The 17,261-nt window shown below is 38.6% G+C and overlaps 1 protein-coding gene across 1 annotated transcript; it reads left to right on the plus strand.

Annotated features, from left to right (window-relative positions):
- The first annotated feature begins 6 nt into the window (after positions 1-6).
- On the plus strand, positions 7-17,041 carry LOC116553112 (protein SCO1 homolog, mitochondrial). The gene is made up of 6 exons (XM_032280262.1): positions 7-345; positions 1,716-1,806; positions 4,329-4,526; positions 5,527-5,619; positions 10,474-10,589; positions 16,125-17,041. Exons 1-6 carry the CDS (start codon positions 61-63, stop codon positions 16,257-16,259), a joined length of 918 nt encoding a protein of 305 aa, XP_032136153.1. The 5' UTR covers positions 7-60; the 3' UTR covers positions 16,260-17,041.
- Positions 17,042-17,261: the final 220 nt, after the last annotated feature.

Raw genomic sequence — 17,261 nt, forward strand, 5'->3', positions numbered from 1 at the left:
GGAAACGGAACTTTACCGGAAGTCGCGGGGAGGGTCAAAGGAGACCTGTGTCCGAGACTCATGGCGATGCAGGTCTTAGTACCCGGACGAGTCATGTGGCCTCTGGGTGGCCAGTTTTGGCGCCTCTTGCCTCGCAGTTTCAAGCTCTGGGGCCCGGCCGAGGGGACTGCGAGAGTCTTTCTCAGGCAGTTCTGCGCGCAGCAAGAGGAGGCGTGGCGGGCCTCGGGGCTTCCTGGCTACTCCCGGGGAAGTCGGCCCCTCTGCACGGCGACGCCGCCACCCCCAGGGTTGTCCGGGCCCGAGCAGAAGGGCCGCAGAGACCCCTGGCGCCCCTCGAAGCCCGGGGTGAGTGCGTAACCCTTCCGGTGCTTGTCGCGGCTGTCGCCAGCCTTAGCGGCCACATCTCACTTAGTCGTAACCTCAGACACTACCCCGCCTCCCCTAAAGTTGTCCTCAGCTTGGGCGGCTTACCTGGGTCAAGGAATCTCATCCTGCATTTCCCGTATTTTGCCGGGAGTCCCAGTCCTCGAGAGAGAACTTGAGAACTTACACGCTCTCCACGTGGCTAGGTGCCCGGACTTGGATTTTATGGTAGCTTTTCCGCCAAAAAATTAAGTTTTGGGTTTTCTTAAGGGTGTGAACCTGAAGTTTACCGTGATTGAGGAGTCAGAACACTTTTATAATTTGTCATCTGAACCCCCTTCAGAGGTTCCGTGTATACGTTGAAGTTGAAAAAAAAGTGGAACTTGGTTATGTGTGGATATGCCTTTTTTGGGGGGTTTTCTCTCGAATTCTAGTTCTGACCCAGAAAGAACTTGAGAGCCACTATCCTCTGTTAAGAGAAGTGGGTTTTCGGAGCTGCGGGAAAGTTAATGAGTTAGGCCTAGTTCCCCAACATCTTCCTTATTTGGGGACTTGAATAAGAGTACAAAGAATTAATGGGTGTGATTTGCAAGAAGCTCCACTTTTACATGCCCCTTATAGTTTGGCTTTGTTACTTCTGGAAGTCAGAGTTAGGTTAACCTCCCAAATTTGGTTTGGTTTATATGTATTCTTAGTGTCAGCACAAGCAGATAATTATTTTTTTGTTTGTTTGTTTTGTTTAGGTTTTTTTTTTGAGATGGAGATTTGCTCTGTTGCCCAGGCTGGAGTGCAGTGGGAGCGACCTTGACTCACTGCAACCTCCGCCTCCCGGGTTCAAGCTACTCTCCTGTCTCAGCCTCCCGTGTAGCTGGGTTTATAGGCGCCCGCTATCACGCCCGGCTAATTTTTATATTTTTAGTAGAGACGGGGTTTCACCGTGTTGGGCAGGCTGGTCTCTTAATTCCCGACCTCAGGTGATCCACCCACTTCGGCATCCCAAAGTGCCGGGATTACAGGCGTGACCTACCGCGTCCTGTTTTTAAATCACTATTGGAGCCAGGGTGACACATAGTCACAATTATGGTACTTGAGCTTTTGGGGGTTGTTTTTTTACTCGAAGAGAAACTGACTTAGGGAACTTTCCTCTGGAGATGAGGGCCTTTGTAATTCAGATTTCAGACGAAACTGCATCCACAGAAACTTTGGGCATTTTCTCATCCCTGAAGCATTTTGCACATTTAACAACATCATGGCCTGTGTATATGTATATTAAAAACCACTGTTGTAAGTTTATATGGTTAAATGTTTGCATCTTACTAGAATTTTTATTTTTGAAATCCCTGCCCCAGTAGCCTGTTTCCTGGAAGTCTTTAGCAATCACATTTGCTGTTGGAGGAGCTTTACTGGCTGGAATGAAGTACATCAAGAAAAAAAAGGCAGAGGGTAAGTAGATATCATCTGGTCAGCGCTGAATAAAGTTCTTCCCGGCTGTGGACTACCACCTTTTTTGTTGTTTTTAAGCTTTTTTTTGAAACAACTTTAGATTTACCAAAAAATTGCAAAGATAGCATAGATTCCATATACCTTTCACCTAGCTTTCCCTAATATTAACTAACACCTTGCATAACCATGGAACATTTTTCATAACTGAGAAATTTAAAATGGCATACAACTATTAATTACATGACAGATTCTATTTGTATTTCACTTGTTTTTCTGTCAGTGTCTTTTATCTGTTCCAGGATCCAAGCTAGGATACCACTGCCTAACAATATTAAAAGATATACAGTGGACAGATTTGACTGGGCAAGATGAAGTCTGGAGGGTACAAAGATGACTGAGATGCAGTCGAGTCTTTGAGGTACACATGGCAGGAAAACAGACAAAGAAGTAAAGGATTTTACTAGACGCAATTCTGCCAGGCCAGAAGGAAGCTTAGCATGTTCTGAGAGCAAAAGGAAGCCCCGGCCTTGGGATTTGAGAAGGCTTCCTAGGGATGAGGCAAGGAGCATAGTGTGCATAGATACTGCATACACCCTGTGAATAAAAGGGAGGTGAAGAGAGCCTGATCAGGAAATTCCAGGAACTGCTGTGGATTAGCATCTTGAAATATTTAGAAATTGTTTATAAGAACTTTATATTTTAGTGACTATCCTAGGACTTTTAAGATTTGTTTTAGAAGTTTTTAGGTAAATCTTTATTGTTTAAATCTTTCTGTTCTTTGGAGTCTCTATCAGTAAGTTCCTTTAGTTTCACAAAGAAACAAAAGCTAAGAAATTTGTGGCGGGAAAATTCTAGAATATAGAAGGTTTTTTTTGACTTTAGTTTGGAATTTCAGGTGCAATGTTAACATTTGTTTTATTGAAAAAAATGTATTATGAAATGATCTTTAAAGTCTGCCTAAATAATTCAAGAGTGTTTATTTACTGACATGTTGCCTCAATCAGCTCCAAATACTTTTTGGTGTATTTCCTATAAACATGGATCTTCTCCAAAATAACCACAATACAACCATCAACATCAGAAAATTAACACTGATATTTTACTACTGTTCAGTCTTCAGACAGTCTTCAGGTTTTGATTAGAGTTCAGTCTTGCAAGTTTTCCTACTTCATGTCTTTCATAGCAAAAGAATCTATTTCAGAACCAATATACCTTGTACCTAGTTGTTAGCTCCTTAGTCTCTTCCCAGACTTTAACAATTTCCCAGGCTTTAACTGACTCCCATGACCTTGACAGCTTTGACAGTTACAGGAGAGTTATTTTGTAGAATGCACCTTAGTTTGGATTTGTCTGATGTTTCCTCATTCAGATCATTCAGGTTGTGTACCTTTGGCAGGAGCATCGCAAAAATGATGCTGTATTCCCCTAGCATCTGGTCACATACCACATAGTACCAGTTGTCCCATTACTGATAATGCTCAGTTTGATCACTTGACTGATGTGTGTCTAACAGGTTTGCTGCTGAAAAGTTACTCATGTAATTAATGGTCTTTTGTGATTTGTATTGATATGCGTATACTTACATATTCTGTTCCCCTTCAGACTCCCAGTGTATTCATTTGTTTATATCTTTGGACTTGTTTGCTATGTATTCGTTTAGTTTTAATCCATATTCTCTTTATTTTGATGCTCAAGTTGTCCCAGATTGACTAGTGGGAGCCCCTCATGCAGGCTTTGTGTTTCCAGTGTTCTCTGAGTTCTGCTTTCCTTCTGCCACAACAAGAGCTTCTGGCCTCATTTTACTCTTTCTTTGCCGCAACCCTGATGTCAGCCATTTCTCCAAATATCTGTTTCCTTTTAGTGAAGAATGATATTTAGAATTCAGGTTCTGGGCTCATGGTTCTTGGTGTATGTCTGCTCCGTGTCCTCTCAGTGGACATGGTGAGAAAAAAGATGTATTTATGTACATCTTTTATATGTATATCTATATAGATAGAAGCTCACACTAGCACCTCCAGTTTATTTCCAGTACTAGTTGACTCCCTTGCCTATTGTAACTCTTTTGTCTTTAATATATTCATTTATTTCATCAATTTCCTATGTGTAACTAAGGTCCCATCACCACTGTCCTCTCCTCATGCAGTTGACCTCCTCAGCACCCTCAGGTCCAGACTCCCTATGCCCTGCCACCCACCGCACCCTGCTTGGGTTCAGACATTCAGCTCTAGGCCGCTGTGGCTCCTCCCTGCCCCCAGCGTGGACGCCTAAAATGGCTTAGGAGTCAACTGTTGCTGAAAAAGAAGAAATTTTTTTGCAGCATACCATAGCATTTCATTTGATTTTATCGTAATGTTTTGTGCTTATTTTTCTGAAAAGATTTTTTTAGCTTGAAAACTGAAACTATTTTTTCCACATTTTATGCCCCCAATGTGACTAGCATAGTACTAGCCATATGTCAGGTATTTGAGTACCTCTGGTTAAACTGACTTTTTTTTTGGTGTGTATGTTTGTGTCTCTTTAAGCGGTAGAAAAGGAAATGAACCGACACATCGGCAAGCCTTTACTCGGGGGACCATTTTCCCTCACAGCTCATACTGGGGAGCCTAAAACTGACAAGGACTACCTGGGACAGTGGATATTGATTTATTTTGGCTTTACTCATTGCCCTGATATCTGTCCAGAGGAACTAGAAAAGATGATTCACGTAGTGGATGAAGTAGGTAAGAAAGCCATCACTAACTGTATATACAAAGTATATGTTTACTTAGTGTTGCTATGTTTTTCATTCACATTCTTGTATTATTGTTAGGTGGGGTTTTGCAATAATGTGATTTGTAAGAACATAAAATCTCAGCATTTGGCTTGTTTGGCATAATTAGTGGTATTTATAAGATTTTCATAGTCTAATAAGCAGTAAGTTCCTTTAGTTTGAATCCTGTGACCTTATTCTCCACCAAAGGAAGCTTGTTTTGACATTAAATGTTAGCTCACTTAAAAAAATGTCAGCCTGGTCTCCCTTACCTCTGCTTTTGTGTCCCTTCCTTTATCGTAGCCTTGCATCACTGACACTGCCATTGCCTCTTCCCCAGTGACTGTGACGATTAGATTAGGAACCTTTGCAATGGTCTGCAGTCTGTGGCATTTTACTAGTACTAGCAAGGAGGAAGGGTGCCTCCTCCATAAAGTGAATTATTTCAGGATATTCAGTTCTTATTAACAGTTTACCTTCTTGCCCTTGAGATACAGTGGAAATGAGAAAATCTACAGATATTGGATTGGATTAAAAGTTAAGCAGCCACATGATATTATCCAGGGTAAGAACATTTATGCGCTGGTGCAGGCATTTGATAGGATGTGCATCCTTCTGTTATCCACCACAGATAATACTACCATATATGGGTCTGCTCCTCCTAAAGGCCATCCCATCCCCTTCCTCTTCCTCTTCATCTGAATGTTAAGATGTCCCTCTGAGACCGGGTGTGGTAGCTCATGTCTGTAATCTTAGCACTTTGGGAGGCAAGGCAGGTGGATTTTCTGAAGTCAGGAGTTCGAGACCAGCCTGGCCAACATGGTGAAATCCCGTCTCTTAAAAAAAAAAAAAAAAAGTTCCTCTGTTTCCAAAACGCCTAGCTGTCTAGCACGTCCAATACTCTCCTCTTATTGCTGGTTTTGTCTTTTCCCTTAGGGTATGAATACTGACTAATTGGAACTCTCTTTCAGATAACATTCCAACTCTGCCAAATCTAACTCCACTTTTCATCAGCATTGACCCAGAGAGGGACACAAAAGAAGCCATCGCAAAATATGTGAAAGGTATGTTTTATTAATAATACTTTACATTTATTTAGCTCTTTGAGTTTTTGAAATACCAATTCACTTGAACCTTACAGTGCCTTGTGAAATAGGACTAATGGTATTATCACCAATTTTATGGGTGAATAAAAAGCTGAAGCTAGGAATTGTTGTTATGGATAGTCAATGCATAAATAAGAAACGGGTTTCTCAATTCCTGATACAGTACTCTTTTTATTTTGCCAGAGAAAAGATTTGAACTTGGCCTTCATGTATCAACTAAGTTAATAGAGCCTTGAATTGAGAGTAAGGACACATTGCTTCTAATTCAGTGCTGTGACTCACTCTCTCCTTTGTAAAATTAGCACAAACATATATTCTGGAAGTATGTTCATTGGGAGATTAAAGATGAATAATTAAATATAAACATGTTTTGAACTCAGCACATGTTTTAAAATTTAAAACATTTATTATGACAGGCTGAGTGCCGTGGCTCACGCCTGTAATCCCAGCACTTTGGGAGACTGAAGTGGGTGGATCAGGAGGTCAGGAGTTCGAGACCAGCCTGCCCAACGTGGTGAAAGCCCATCTCTCCTAAAAATACAAAAATTAGCCGGACCTGGTGTTGTGTGCCTGTAATACCAGCTACTCAGGTGGCTGAGTCAGGACAATTGCTTGAACCCATAAGACAGAGGTCACAGAGAGCTGAGATCCCACCACTGCACTCCAGCCTGGGTAACAGAGCAAGGACTCTATCTTAAAAATAAATAAAACATTTACTATGACAAACACATAACTTGTTTAATTGACGCATAACAGTTGTACATATTTATGGGGTACAGAGTCCCTGTCCTCCCCTACCCTTTTCAGCCTCTCATATCCATAGTTCTTCTCTCTACTTCTGTGAGCTAACTTTTTTAGCTTCTACATATAAACGTGAACATGCAGTATTTATCTTTCTGTGCCTGACTTTTTTCATTAACATATTAATAGTATCCTCCAGGCTCATCTGCATTGCCACAAATGACAGGATTTCATTCTTTTGCATGGCTGGATAGTATTCTGTGACATATGTATACCACATTTTCTTTATCCATGCACCTGTTGATTATTGTTGGATTTCATGTCTTGGCTGTTGTGAATAGCGCTACAGTAAACATGGAAATGCAGACATCTCTTCAATATACTGATTTCATCTCCTTTTAATATCTACCCAGTAGTGAGATTCCTGGATTGTATTGCAGTTCTGTTTTTAGTTTTTTGAGGAACCTCCATACTGCTATCCACAATGGTTGTACTAATTTACATTTCCATCAACAGTGTATATGAGGTATCTTTGCTCTGAATCATTGTCAGCATTTGTTATTTTTTTGTATTTTTGGTGATATTCAAATTGGGATGAGATACCTAATTGTGGTTTTGATTTGCATTTCCCTGGTGATTGGCAATGTCGAACATTTTTTCATATACTTCTTGGCCATTTGTATGCCTTAAGAAATGTCTATTTAGATCATTTGCCCTTTTAAAAAATGTTATTTGTATTTTTGCTGTTGAAACGTTTGAGTTCCTCGTGTGTTCTGGCTATTACTTCCTACTCAGATGAATAGTTTGCACATATTTTCTCCCGTTCTTCAGGTTGTCTCTTCATTCTGATAATTGTTTCCTTTGCTGTGCAGAAGGTTTTTATTTTGATATGATCACATTTGTCTATTTTTGCTTTTGCTGTCTGTGCTCTCAAAACCTTATCTATAAAATCTTTTCCCAGACTAATGTCCTGAAGTGTTTCCCCTATGTTTTCTTCTAGTAATTTTGTAGTTTCAGGTCTTACATTTGTCTTTACTACATTTATATTTGATTTTTGTATATGATAAAAAATAAGGATCTAGTTTCATTCTACTACATAGGGATATCCTGTTATCCCAGCACCATTTCTTGAAGAGACTGTCCTTTCCCTGCGTATGTTCTTGGTGCTTTTGTCAGAAATCATTTGGCTTAATTTCTTGGTCCTCTATTCTGTTCCATTGGTCTGTATGTCTGTTTTTATGCCAGTAGCTGCTGCTTCAGTTATTACTATGGCTTTGTAGTATGTTTTAAAGGCAGGTAGTGTGATCCTGCCAATTAGTCTGCACTTTCTTCTTTTTGTTTAAGATTGCCTTGCTTATTAGGGGTCTGTGGTGCTTTCATAGGAATTTTAGGACTGTTTTTTTCTACTTCTGAGGAAGGCATTTACTTTAAATGGAGGAGTTTCAATCAAAACATCTTTGTATGTTTGTTAAAAGCTGTTAGGCACTTTTAAAGACTATAAATTATAGTAGAATTGAGGATGAATGCTTAGATTCTAATTCAGCTTGTGAGAGTGGGCAAATTTAATTTCTCTAGACTCAAGTTTCTTCAGCATATGTGCTTAAAAATCAGGAATCGGGGCTGGGAGCAGTGACTCATGACTGTAATCCCAGCACTTTGGGAGGCTGAGGCAGGTGGATCACTTGAGGTCAGGAGTTCAAGACCAGTCTGGCCAACATGGTGAAACCTCATCTCTATAAAAAAATATATATATGAAGAAAAAAATCAGGAATCTGAATTTTAATTATGGTAACATTGATTTAATAACTGTAAGCATTAAAGAGTAGTTTTATATTTATGTTTATTATATGATACATTCAAATACATATCGTCTAAAACTTTGAGGTTATTTAAAAATATGTTTTATGAAGGATCTGCTGTATGTATAATTACTTTTAACACATTTATGAAGGTATAATTGACATGCAATAAAGTATAGATATTTGAAGTATATAATTTGTTGCCTTTTGTAAATGAAACCATCCCACATTCAAGAGAATGAACATACCCTGTTACCCTCAAAAGTTTTCTTTTCTCTGTGTTAATCTCTCCTGTTTTCCCTCCCCAGTCTCCTGTCTGCAGAACTGCTTTCTGTTAAAGATTAGTCTGCACTTTCTGTGTATCATAGTTCATTCCTTTTTGTTGCTGACTAATAAATAGTCCACCAATGGACATTTGAGTATTTTGCATTTATTGGCTATTACAAATAAAGCTGCTAAGAACATTCATGTACACGGTTTTGTGTGGACACATGCTTTTATTTCTTTTCATAAATACTTAGGATTGGAATGGTTGGGTAGGTGTATTTTAACTTTCTAAGACAGTGAGAAACTGTTCTCCAAAATGGTATATTTCTGCATTTCTGCCAGCAGTATGTGAGAGTTCCAGCTCCTCCACAGCCTCACCACTCTTGGTGTGGGTAGTCTTTTTAACTTTAGCCACTCTAGTAGGTGCTTAGTGATGTCTTGTTGTGAGTTTAGCATACATTTTCTTAATGACTTAATGTTAAGCTTCTTTTTATGCTCTTACTTGCCATCTGTATTACTTTTAGTGAAGTTCATATCTTTTGACCACTTTTTATAGAGTTCTTTGTTTTTGCATATATGTGTATTATTTATATTCTGGATGCAAGTTATATATGTGATTTGCAAATATTTTGTGCCAGTCTGTGGCTTATCATTTCAGTCTCTTAACAGTGCCTTTCAAACAGCAGTTTTCAATTTTAGTGAAGTCTAAATTTACTAGTTTGTTGTTTTAATATAGTGCTTTTGGTTTGGTATGTAAGAAATCTTTGCCTAACCCAGGGTTATAAAGGTTTATGTTTTCTTCTTGAAGTTTAGAGTTTTTACTACATATACTTAAGCAGAATTTATATCTACAGTTTACAGGTTTGTCAGAAATTTGGGCAATAGCATAGTCATTTCATAAAGCAGTAAAAACCAGGTATTTATGAACTCATTGAGTTATACACAGTCTTTAATTTAAACGTGTTACATCACAAAAATCACATATTAACCAAACCATAATATCCCCAAATGAGTAGACATTTGAGTTGCTGTACCTAAACAAAATACCAAACTTTATGGTAATTTTCATCAGCACATAGTGATTGATGATGTAGTCATTACTAGTTGCATTTTGGGGAGATTTTTAAAACTTTGAGTTGGTATTTAGAAAAATGCAGTTTCAGCAATTTAGTTTTTAAAGAAGTTTGAATGTGCAGCTAACTCAGGCTTCGTTCACGTTTCCCCTTAGTTACTCAGAATAGGAACAAAAAGCCTGTCTTTTCAGTATCTGAACAATTTATCATTTAGAATGAGTTCATCCAAGGAAGAAAAATTAGCTTCTGTACCTTTAGAAGAAGGAACTGCTGTTAAATGTTGGGCTGTCATTTCAGTAGTTTGATGAAGCCAGGTGTTTTAAGTGACCTTTACCAGTTCACTTACATAAATTCCAAAAACTTAATAGCAGATACATGCTATGAATGATTTGCCCTTATTTCAGAACTTTGTTATGATTGCGATTTGGGAACAATTAGTATTAATTTACCAGTTCTTTATCAGAAGTAAAGAGTAGAACCTGATACCAGTGTTGAAATTATCTGCAGGAAAATAAGATACAGGTATTTTGACCTGATAAGAACTTAGTTGTGAAGTAGATGTTTTCCCTCATTTGATGCCGTAAAAAATTATAGTACTTAATTTATGATAATATTTTTAAGCTTCAGTATATCTCACAATTACATGTAACTACTTTTTAAAAATCAATTTAAAATGTGTTTTAAGTAATTAGAAAATATTCCCTCCAGATCTTTACTAGTTAGTCATAAAAGGATTTGACTTACATATTACAAAGGAGAATTTTCATTTGCTCTTTGTGAATCTCTTTTCCTTTGAATCATGAAGAAATGTTTGCGGACTCACAGGAAGAAGGTGGCAGTAGACCTGCTTTACAACTGATACATTTTTTGAAGTAGAGATGGTGGTTTTACTAGCTTCTCATTTTTCACTGTTTCTCTCATTTTTTATTTAGAATTTTCTCCCAAACTGGTTGGCTTGACTGGCACCAAAGAAGAGATCGATAAAGTGGCCAGAGCTTACAGAGTGTATTACAGCCCTGGCCCCAAGGACGAAGATGAAGACTACATAGTGAGTAAATAAATGCCCAGGTTTTAACCCATGCACCAGCTTCCAGATCCCAAATACTCATACATACAGCTCTAAGTGACTGACTGGGTTCTCAGAAGAAAGAAAACCTAAGATTATTGCAAATTCCTTAGGATATATATTTTTTTGAGACGAAGTCTCACTCTTGTTCAGGCTGGAGTGCAGTGGCGTAATCTCAGCTCACTGCAACCTCCTCCTCCTGGATTGAAGCGATTCTCCTGTCTCAGCCTCCCAAGTGCTGGGATTACAGGTGCACACCACCACACCCCGCTTATTTTTTATGTTTTTGGTAGAAAAGGGGCTCACCATGCTGACCAGACTGGTCTTGAACTCCTGACCTCAAGTGATCCGCCTGTCTTGGCCTCCCAAAGTGCTGAAATTATACACGTGAGCTATTCCACCCAGCCTCCTTAGGAATTTTGAATATTTGAAAGGATAATAGAAGCATTTATTTTTTATTTTTTATTTCTTTGAGACAGAGTCTCACTCTGTCACCCAGGCTGGAGTGCAGTGGTATAATCTCTGCTCATGTCAACCGCTGCCTCCTGGGTTCAAGTGATTCTCTTGCCTCAGCCTCTCACACAGCTGGAATTACAGGAATGCGTCCCCATGCCCAGCTAATTTTTGTATTTTTAGTAGAGATGGGGTTTCGCCCTGTTGGCCAAGCTGGTCTTGAATTCCTGACCTCTAGTGATCTGTTCACCTTGGCCTCCCACAAAGTGCTGGGATTATAGGCATGAGCCACTGCGCCTGGCCAGAAGCATGTTTTTTAAAAGATGCTTGTTTGATTTATATTCATTGTTCTCATAATTTAATTGCCTGTTTTTCTCTTATAGTGGCACATAGGATTTTAGGGCAATTTAAGATCAGGTACTTGGGTGCCATGTTGGACATCAAGAGGAGCCATCATTTGCAACAACACTTATTTTAAAGAGATTGTATTGGTTCTCACTATGTCCCCAGTGTAGAGGTATCAGAAATTGCTCCTTTGGAGAACTAGTTTTAGGCCATGGAGAACTGCATTTTTAGGTTCAATGAGAATTCTGAAAAGCAAAAGATAAATTATCCTAAGATAGACTTTCTATATGGTTTATTTGCCCATCAACTATATCTCTTGCACAATTAGGTGTTAATACGTGCTTTTTAATGATAAGGAACAGAAATTCTGTTGTACTTATGTAGCTCTTATATTAAAGAACTGTCTTCATATTCATCAGCACTGTCCAGAAGCCTTAGTTAGGGTCATGCCCAAGTTATTTTATTACTTATCAGTGGTTTCACAGTGAAGCACCAAAAAAGGGCATTAGCACCACCACTATCCACCAATTTTCCTCTCAATTTAGACATTTTTCTCCTCTCAGATTAAAAGTCAGTATTGTATTATAGCATTATTTCAAGTTTTTTTCTTAGTTGTCATACTCTGTTTTTTTCTGTAATATTGGTTGGGCATTGCAATCATAAGGGTCTTTCTAGCTGTGAATCTGGTTTTGTAGAAAGAAAGATGGGCAAGACCCTGAATCGCTGATCCACCAGTTCCCCATGGCCCATCCCAATAGTGAGATGCAGAGGGAATGGGTTGTCTCACTGCAGTGCTTTGTCTCTACAGTCCACTATGGTTTCCCTGTCACCTTTGAACCTGGAACACGTGTGCCCCTGGAGCCTACAGCCTAAATTCAAAGCAAACTTCTGGCCCATTTACCTGAATTAAGCCTACACAGTAATCTTGTCTTCCAGGTGTGCTGCCTCGTAGAATTAGGGAAACTTGGATTCCTTGGAGAAAAGTGAACATTTTCCATTAAACCTTAAGTGTAAGGAAAGTAGAGGGACCCTCCTCTGTTTTCCACTTGCTGTTCTAGCAGAATGAGAGAAGAGCAGAGGGCCACAGTGGCCAAGGGAGGAAACCATAGAAAAAGGACTTCCCAGACTTCTTTCTTTATAAAGAGTTGTATTAACTGTTTTTGAGTTTATCTGATGATGATAGCAGGAATAGGCGACCTCATCAGTCTGATTTCCAGCATTACATGAGTTATATTAAATTGTTTAAATGTATACAGTCCTAAACTAGGTAACACTCCTTAGTCTTATGCTTAGATCTCATAACTCAGAGTCAGAAAGTCGTAAGTCAGAAAGCAGTTGTACAAATAAACAGCCTGTAAAACTTAAATTTAAGACATTCAGTTACAGTGACGAGATTTTGCTTAAACCAAAGTGCTGCTCACCACAAGAATGGGGTTTTGGTTAGACTGCTATCAGATACCCAGCTCTACTCAACTGCCCCTCTGCATTTTCAATTTAAAATACTTTAACAGTATTTTAAATTGAAGTTAAAGAACTGTGTAGCCTGCCTTACCTGGTTAGTGTTGATTTGGCAAGAATGTATCGTTCATGTCTGCCTGTAACAGCAGTGGACAGCTAGGTGCCAGTGAGATCGTAAACAAAGCCTAGGCTTTGGCACTGAAATTTATACTTACAAGGCAGATAATCCAGAATATGGATATTAATTTTTTTAATCTTACAAATCTAATGGACACTTCTTAGACCTTGTAGAATGTATTTTTGGTCCCATTTTGAGAAATACTGGCCTACTGCCATAAAAATTTGACTTTTAATGAGATTCAATGAGGAATTCATTGCTGTACATTTGCTAAACCATCCAATAGGGGGAGACACTCTCCAGCTCCTTAGATTTTTCATTAGTATGACTTCTGTCCCTTAAGGTCACAGATTTTCATCCATAGAATAGTTTGGGAAACTTCTGTTATCATTTAAGGACCTGCAGGAAGTAAGGGGGTACCTTCAAGGTTAACCTTGAGATGTAGTGGAATGAAGTTTTCTTAATCTCAAACAGCAGCAACAGAAGGTAAGCTTCTGGCTTCTGAGTGGACTCTTCAGACTGATCGAACTGGGTTTACCAAACATTTGGGATGCAATAGAAAGGTGGATCTGTACATTATTGCACTATATATATATATATATATATATATATATATATATGTATATATATATATATATATAAAATAATATATATATAAATATATATATAATGCAACAATATTACATTCTTACATAGGTATTAGAAAATACTTTTCAAAAAAGAAAAAATGGCTTTCAAACCTAAATGATCAGTTTCCTGATAAAAGAAATGTGAATTGTATAATGAGGTAACATTTATCATCTATTAGCTCAGCAATGGTTAGAAGATTTGAAAATTTATTGTCAAAATTGGAAAAGCAGGAAATACACCATTGGAGTGAATTTGGAACAACAGGCACTCTCATGCCCTGTTGACAGGAATTAAACCCAAGCACCCTCTTCAGAGGGCAGTTTGACAGTATTTCTCACATTTAACGTGATATGCTTTTTAGGCCAGAGTTTCTAGTTTTTGACTTTATCTTACAAATATACCCTATGGCATTGTTTGTAAAGGGAAAAGACTGAAAATCCAGTAACCATTTTTTAAGTACTGTGTATAAACTAATGTAGAACAATGTCCAATATATTGTTAAATGAGAAGGCAAGTACTGTATAATGTATTGTTACTTGTGTGTATCAAAAAAAAATCAGTGGTAGTGGATATATACATGTGGTAGCTGCAGAGAATTTCTCTGGAAGAACACAGAAGGAACTGGTGGCATTGGTTCCCTCTGAGAACCGAGGCACTCTGGGTGTGAACAGGGGGAGGAACATTTTCATTGTATAAATTTACTGGATATTTTTCTATGTGCATATATTACCTTTTCAAAAAATAACACAGTAAAACATAACTTGCACATTCGAAAAAACTGAGTCTTTGCTCTCCAGTAGAATTGGAGCTAGAGGCAACATGGTGATAAAAGTTTGTGGACTTCGAAACTGTACAGATCCTAGGTTTTAAAGTTAGGTGTGGCACTTAGCATTTGTATAATTTGCTCTTTCCAGTGTGTGATGTCTTTTGTGGAGGGGAATACCTGTTTCATGGCTTAAGATGACATATGAAAGAATTTGTCAGTGAATGCTAGTGTCCTTTTTCTATACAAAGAAGTACTAGAACTTGGAAGACCTCTATGTTAGAATAAATGTCAGTTTGCTCTGCCACAACCCAGAGGAATATTGAGGAGTGACCTCTGACAAGTTCAACAGATACAGGTGGAACAATATTTTTGTTGTGTACTACAAAGTAATTTATATTAAGAACACTCAGAAAATAAGCCCCATATACTGCAATTTGTTTTTTTAACAGAGAATAGAGAAAAGGAAGAAATCGTGAGAAAGACAGATGTAAGCTACAGAGTAAGAGAACTGGAGATTTAATTCTGATTTCTGTATCAAATGTGTGGAGAAACATAGACCCCCCTCTCTTGCTCCTATAGTGAATTATTCCACAGCACTTGGAATCACCAGTTGTTGGTGCTCTTTTGGTGCACATTCTTTCCTTATGTGGGTAGGCAAGTGCTCTTTCCATTTGCTATCTTATGAATGTGTGTATAGAAAAAATAATACCCTCACAGATATAGAATGTATGCTGGGGTATATTTGGGAGGTGTCTCCAGTTTGGTATTTGTAGTCACATTCCTGTCTTTCTTTGTCTCTCGAGATAGCAATCAAACCTGCAGTCAATTCCAAGGATTCTAAGTGCCAAATCTCACTTAAGATTGGATTTTATGGAAGTGTCTGACTAAAAAAACTGATGACTAATCTAAATTAAAGTTAGAGCTGGGAACATTTTAGGACTTTGCGGGGAAAGTGGATGCTGAGTTTAAGATGACTCTATGGTTGGGGGGCAGCATTTATGGCTCCCAAGGATTTGCCTTCCAGGTGATTGATTGATTTCAGATAGGATTATTCAGTGGAGAAGGAAAAAATATCCTTGGGGAGAAAAATGTTTATTTTCCTGTTTCTATTTGAATTACTAATATTAAAACTAAATATAATTTCAAATATATAGATTATTTAAACTAGTGGTTACTTTTCTGGTTTCTTCTCATAAACTATGGTAAGCAGAATTTTGGCAGTAACGAATGACAACCAGCTTTTTCTAAAACATAAGGGAATATACCCAAGAATTTACTAAAGAAAGCAGTTTTTCACCAACACTTAATTCCACACGATGTCTTTTTGTAACATGTTTAGGGTCTGAGGAGATATCTTACTCAAAGGTGAAGGTATTTCCCAACAAGCATTGCTATTCCACAAACATTGACTGCCTTATGAAGGCGTGCGGCAGCTATTTCTAAAAAGGTGAATTCTTTTCTCAGAGATTGTGTGGATAAATACATTAAGGATTAAACCAAAGGAATTTCAGGTTCTAGCTGATGTGACAAGCAATAGACAGTGCAGATGTCTAGGACACAAAAGATTTTAGACAATCCCTTGTTAGAAATTTGCTATAATAGGCTTAAGCCTGTTCCATAAATAACAGATGCTACAAAGGTTATTTAAACATTAATGTAAAGTTCTCTTACCTTGCAGCATATATTCAGTAAAATAAGCAACTTACTTTGGTAATCTTTGTCACATCCTCCCCCCTTTTCTCTGCAGGTGGATCACACAATAATAATGTACTTGGTTGGACCAGATGGTGAGTTTGTAGATTATTTTGGCCAGAACAAGAGGAATAGAGAAATAGCTGCTTCAATTGCGACACACATGAGGACGCGCATGAAAAAGAGCTAGCTGAAGCAGTGTTGCTGGATGCAGTATTCTCTTGCTAAAGAGGAAGGATGCTTTGTCTTACATAGAAGCCTTTATAAATATAAACGTATGTATATGCAGTCTACAGAATGGCTTTCATGCCATGAGAACATTTCTATTTTGGATGGGGATGTTACCCTTGGGTTCAGCCAAAATAGATTCTTGAAACTGTAAAGATGACAACCCAAAGTCTCCCGGGAAGCTGTGGTGAGACCAGAGGACCAAGTTGAAGTGCAACCAGTGAGGAACAGACCCCGCGGAAGGAGCAGGGAGAGGCACAGCCATTGCATTTCTGCCTGTGAACAGCCCCCCCAGCAGCTTTGCTGCCTCTCCATTGTCTTGGACCCTTGCTCAAATAGCTGTGGGACTGAATTTCACGGAAAAGAAGATCATGTCCCTAGTGCTCTTGCTTCCCTCTTCTTGAGTTCTTTGTTTTTCTGGGTTCTTGGTGACTATTAAGTCAGATTCGGGTCTTTGCCATTCAGAGTTGATACTTGAAAACTTGAGTTTTCCTTATTAATGAATATCACTATCAGATTTAACTAATGAAGAGAAAATTTATTGTTTGGGGGGAAAAAAACATTAGTTTGATTTCTCTAGGGGAGCTTTCGTGTGATTTTGAGCTAAGTGATATACCAGGTTTTCAGTGACATACCAAATGGAAATAGGAGGATATTGATCATGATTGTGATGGTGAGTACCTTTCTGCATATACTGGATTGTACTTTGTGTAAAATAAACGTATATTCAGTTTTGCTTTTCAGACAAGCATGATCTTTCTCATGCGTGATGAGTGGATGGATAGATGGCCACACACAGGTCTCAGGGAAGAGACCCACAGGCTCCAGAGGGCAGGTGGATGGGATGCTCGCTGAACTGCAGGTTCCCAGACCCAGAGCTGAATTCACTGAGTCTGCAGTGTGATGCAGAGAACTGCTTCCATAACATATCCCAGGTGACTTGGATGCTGGTAGACCGGGCACC

Source organism: Sapajus apella, unplaced genomic scaffold (assembly GCF_009761245.1).
Source record: "Sapajus apella isolate SASKATOON/1434 unplaced genomic scaffold, GSC_monkey_1.0 scaffold12, whole genome shotgun sequence".
Classification (NCBI taxonomy): domain Eukaryota; kingdom Metazoa; phylum Chordata; class Mammalia; order Primates; family Cebidae; genus Sapajus; species Sapajus apella.

Bases quoted from the DNA above. Each gene is read 5' to 3' on its own strand.
- LOC116553112 (XM_032280262.1), top strand. From the start codon at position 61: ATGGCGATGCAGGTCTTAGTACCCGGACGAGTCATGTGGCCTCTGGGT. The intron at 346-1,715 runs GTGAGTGCGTAA...CTGCCCCAGTAG, and splicing joins GGCGCCCCTCGAAGCCCGGG to CCTGTTTCCTGGAAGTCTTT. The intron at 5,620-10,473 runs GTATGTTTTATT...TTTTTTATTTAG, and splicing joins CATCGCAAAATATGTGAAAG to AATTTTCTCCCAAACTGGTT.